The 5,050-nt window shown below is 59.7% G+C and overlaps 1 protein-coding gene across 1 annotated transcript in view; it reads right to left on the bottom strand.

Annotated features, from left to right (window-relative positions):
- Positions 1 to 845: 845 nt before the first annotated feature.
- Positions 846 to 5,050, bottom strand: part of LOC145340095 (girdin-like) — a gene marked incomplete at its 5' end in the record, with an annotated part of 61,246 nt that continues 57,041 nt past the window's right edge. Inside the window, 2 exons of the mRNA XM_080184521.1 lie at positions 846 to 1,010; positions 1,120 to 1,212. Of these exons, the coding sequence (XP_080040647.1) occupies positions 938 to 1,010; positions 1,120 to 1,212 (166 nt within the window). The remainder of the gene's footprint in view (positions 1,011 to 1,119; positions 1,213 to 5,050) is intronic.

Genomic DNA, 5,050 nt, shown 5'->3' with positions numbered 1-5,050 from the left:
TCTGCCTTCTGCAGGCAAGCCAGTTCTGGATCCACAAGGCCAAAGGCCCTTGGATCCCATGCCCTCTCACCTTCTCAAGAAGTCTTGCATGGGGGACCTTATCAAACGCCTTGCTGAAGTCCATGTACACCACGTCCACGGCACTTCCTTCGTCAATGTGTTCAGTCACATTTTCGAAGAACTCAACTAGGCTTGTAAGGCACGACCTGCCCTTGACAAATCCATGCTGACTATTCCTGATCATGTCAAACCTCTCCAAATGTTCGTAAATCTTGTCCCTCAGAAGCCTCTCCATCAGCTTACCAACCACTGAGGTCAGACTCACCGGTCGGTAATTTCCCGGGCTATCTCTGTTCCCTTTCTTAAAAATAGGAACTACATCCGCAATCCCCAATCCTCTGGAACCTCTCCCGTCTCCATTGACGACGCAAAGATCATCGCCAGGGGCTCTGCAATCTCTTCCCTCGCCTCCCACAGTATCCTGGGGTATATCCCATTCTGGTCCCCGGCGACTTATCTACCTTGATAGAATTCAAAAGTTCCAACACATCCCCTCACTCTCCTATCGATGACCATCCCTCTAATCCCCTCACTCTCCCATCGATGACCATCCCTCTAATCCCCTCACTCTCCCATCGATGACCATCCCTCTAATCCCCTCACTCTCCCATCGATGACCATCTCTCTAATCCCCTCACTCTCCCATCGATGACCATCTCTCTAATCCCCTCACTCTCCCATCGATGACCATCTCTCTAATCCCCTCACACTCCCGTTGGTGACCCCCATGTGTAGGAGTGAGCGGTTCCCCTCGGAGATGTGAGTAAGGCCTGTTTTACCTGTGGTTTTGGTGGGTGTTGAGGGTTGCCCGGAGCTCTCGGGCGTGTGGGACTGTCCATGGTATCGGGACCATCCCCCGGGTAGATAAAGATTGGTCTCAGCTGATCTTTGCTGATTTCCTTCCGAGGTTTATTAATTTCTTCATCTTGTCGGCGATCCAGTTCCCTTTCCTGGTGGGGAAGAGAGGCGACCGTGTGAGGCTTCACACGAGGCTGCCAATACCCAGCTCCCCCCCTCAATCACAATGGAGGGTTCAGGGTCACCTCTCCCATCTCTTACCTCCTGGGCATGGCAGGGTCAATGACTCTGTACTGATCCATAATCTTCTCCACCAGCTTCTGTTTCTCTCTCCGCAGTTCACTCAGCTTGTCCCTGCCAGGAGGGGGCAGAACAGAGAGGCAGGTGAGTGAGGGGGTGGGTGGAGTGGTCACAGAAGGAGTGAGGGAGGAGCAGAGAGGGGGGCACCAGGCAAACTGGGCTGGAGAGCTTCTGGGTCGGGGGGGTGCGGATGGAGGGGTGCGGGGCTGGGTCAGGGTGCTAGAGTTGGGTTTCCTCAAGGAGTTAGGGTCAAGGGTCACAGGTCAAGGAGCTGGACATTGGCCAAAGACAACCGGTCAAAAGCCGTAGACAAGGGACACTGGGAGAGGTTTAAACTTTTATTTATTCATGCCAAAAGTAGGCTTACATTAACACTGCATGAAGTTACTGCGGAAATCTCTGAGTTGCCCACACTCCGGCGCCTGTCCAGGTTACACTGACGGAGAATTTAGCAGGGCACAATGCACCCTAACCAGCACATCTTTCAAACTGTGGGAGGGAACCAGAGCACCCGGAGGAAACCCACACAGATACAGGGAGAATGTGCAAACTTTGCACAGTGACCCAAGCTGGGAATTCAACCCAGGTCCCTGGCGCTGTGAGACAGCAGTGCTAACCCACTGTGTCACCGTGCCCCCGGGAATCGAACCCGGGTCCCTGGCTCTGTGAGACAGCAGTGTTAACCCACTGTGTCACCGTGCCCCCGGGAATCGAACCCGGGTCCCTGACGCTGTGAGACAGCAGTGTTAACCCACTGTGTCACCGTGCCCCTGGGAATCGAACCCGGGTCCCTGGCGCTGTGAGGCAGCAGTGTTAACCCACTGTGTCACCGTGCCCCCGGGAATCGAACCCGGGTCCCTGGCTCTGCGAGACAGCAGTGTTAACCCACTGTGTCACCGTGCCCCCGGGAATCGAACCCGGGTCCCTGGCTCTGTGAGACAGCAGTGTTAACCCACTGTGTCACCGTGCCCCCGGGAATCGAACCCGGGTCCCTGGCTCTGTGAGACAGCAGTGTTAACCCACTGTGTCACCGTGCCCCCGGGAATCGAACCGGGTCCCTGGCTCTGTGAGACAGCAGTGTTAACCCACTGTGTCACCGTGCCCCCGGGAATCGAACCCGGGTCCCTGGCTCTGTGAGACAGCAGTGTTAACCCACTGTGTCACCGTGCCCCCGGGAATCGAACCCGGGTCCCTGGCTCTGTGAGACAGCAGTGTTAACCCACTGTGTCACCGTGCCCCCGGGAATCGAACCCGGGTCCCTGGCTCTGTGAGGCAGCAGTGTTAACCCACTGTGTCACCGTGCCCCCGGGAATCGAACCCGGGTCCCTGGCTCTGTGAGGCAGCAGTGTTAACCCACTGTGTCACCGTGCCCCCGGGAATCGAACCCGGGTCCCTGGCTCTGTGAGGCAGCAGTGTTAACCCACTGTGTCACCGTGTCCCCGGGAATCGAACCCGGGTCCCTGGCTCTGTGAGACAGCAGTGTTAACCCACTGTGTCACCGTGCCCCCGGGAATCGAACCCGGGTCCCTGGCGCTGTGAGGCAGCAGTGTTAACCCACTGTGTCACCGTGCCCCCGGGAATCGAACCCGGGTCCCTGGCGCTGTGAGGCAGCAGTGCTAACCCACTGTGTCACCGTGCCCCCGGGAATCGAACCCGGGTCCCTGGCACTGTGAGACAGCAGTGTTAACCCACTGTGTCACCGTGCCCCCGGAAATCGAACCCGGGTCCCTGGCTCTGTGAGACAGCAGTGTTAACCCACTGTGTCACCGTGCCCCTGGGAATCGAACCCGGGTCCCTGGCTCTGTGAGGCAGCAGTGTTAACCCACTGTGTCACCGTGCCCCCGGGAATCGAACCCGGGTCCCTGGCTCTGTGAGGCAGCAGTGTTAACCCAACGTGCTGCCATTGCTGCCCATGAGGCTCTGGGTAAGGGTCTCTGGGTGATGTATGGGGCAGTGTACAGTGGGCACGGTTCCGGGCAAGGGTCTCTGGGTGGTGTACCAGGCAGGGTACAGTGGGCACGGTTCTGGGTAAGGGTCTCTGGGTGGTGTACGGGGCAGGGTACAGTGGGCACGATTCTGGGTAAGGGTCTCTGGGTGGTGTACCAGCAGTGTACAGTGGGCACGGTTCCGGGTAAGGGTCTCTGGGTGGTGTACCAGGCAGGGTACAGTGGGCACGGTTCTGGGTAAGGGTCTCTGGGTGGTGTACCAGGCAGGGTACAGTGGGCATGGTTCTGGGTAAGGGTCTGTGGGTGGTGTACCGGGCAGGGTACAGTGGGCACGGTTCTGGGTAAGGGTCTGTGGGTGATGTACGGGGCAGGGTACAGTGGGCACAGTTCCGGGTAAGGGTCTCTGGGTGGTGTACCGGGCAGGGTACAGTGGGCACGGTTCTGGGTAAGGGTCTGTGGGTGATGTACGGGGCAGGGTACAGTGGGCACAGTTCCGGGTAAGGGTCTCTGGGTGGTGTACCGTGCAGGGTACAGTGGGCACGGTTCTGGGTAAGGGTCTGTGGGTGGTGTACCGGGCAGGGTACAGTGGGCACGGTTCTGGGTAAGGGTCTCTGGGTGGTGTACGGGGCAGGGTACCGTGGGCACGGTTCTGGGTAAGGGTCTCTGGGTGGTGTACGTGGCAGGGTACAGTGGGCACAGTTCTGGGTAAGGGTCTCTGGGTGGGTGTACCGGGCAGGGTACCATGGGCACGGTTCTGGGTAAGGGTCTCTGGGTGGTGTACCGGGCAGGGTACCGTGGGCACGGTTCTGGGTAAGGGTCTCTGGGTGGTGTATGGGGCAGGGTACAGTGGGCACGGTTCTGGGTAAGGGTCTGTGGGTGGTGAACGGGGCAGGTTACCGTGGGCACGGTTCTGGGTAAGGGTCTCTGGGTGATGTACCGGGCAGGGTACAGTGGCACGGTTCTGGGTAAGGGTCTCTGGGTGGTGTACGGGGCAGGGTACAGTGGGCACGGTTCTGGGTAAGGGTCTCTGGGTGATGTACCGGGCAGGGTAACCGTGGGCACGGTTCTGGGTAAGGGTCTCTGGGGTGGTGTACGGGGCAGGGTACCGTGGGCACGGTTCTGGGTAAGGGTCTCTGGGTGGTGTACGGGGCAGGGTACCGTGGGCACGGTTCTGGGTAAGGGTCTCTGGGTGGTGTACTGGGCAGGGTACAGTGGGCACGGTTCTGGGTAAGGGTCTCTGGGTGATGTACCGGGCAGGGGTACCGTGGGCACGGTTCTGGGTAAGGGTCTCTGGGTGGTGTACGGGGCAGGGTACAGTGGGCACGGTTCTGGGTAAGGGTCTCTGGGTGGTGTATGGGGCAGGGTACAGTGGGCACGGTTCTGGGTAAGGGTCTCTGGGTGGTGTACGGGGCAGGGTACAGTGGGCACGGTTCTGGGTAAGGGTCTCTGGGTGGTGTACGGGGCAGGGTACAGTGGGCACGGTTCCGGGTAAGGGTCTCTGGGTGGTGTACGGGGCAGGGTACAGTGGGCACGGTTCTGGGTAAGGGTCTGTGGGTGGTGTAAGGGGCAGGGTACAGTGGGCACGGTTCTGGGTAAGGGTCTGTGGGTGGTGTACCGGGCAGGGTACAGTGGGCACGGTTCTGGGTAAGGGTCTGTGGGTGGTGTACCGGGCAGGGTACAGTGGGCACGGTTCTGGGTAAGGGTCTGTGGGTGGTGTACCGGGCAGGGTACAGTGGGCACGGTTCTGGGTAAGGGCCTGTGGGTGGTGTACCGGGCAGGGTACAGTGGGCACGGTTCTGGGTAAGGGTCTGTGGGTGGTGTACCGGGCAGGGTACCATGGGCACGGTTCTGGGTAAGGGTCTCTGGGTGGTGTACGGGGCAGGGTACAGTGGGCACGGTTCTGGGTAAGGGTCTCTGGGTGGTGTACGGGGCAGGGTACCGTGGGC

Source organism: Carcharhinus amblyrhynchos, unplaced genomic scaffold (genome assembly GCF_965287045.1).
Source record: "Carcharhinus amblyrhynchos unplaced genomic scaffold, sCarAmb.v2.hapA scaffold_772, whole genome shotgun sequence".
NCBI classification, from domain to species: Eukaryota; Metazoa; Chordata; class Chondrichthyes; order Carcharhiniformes; family Carcharhinidae; genus Carcharhinus; species Carcharhinus amblyrhynchos.
This window is presented reverse-complemented; position numbering and strand designations above follow the sequence as displayed.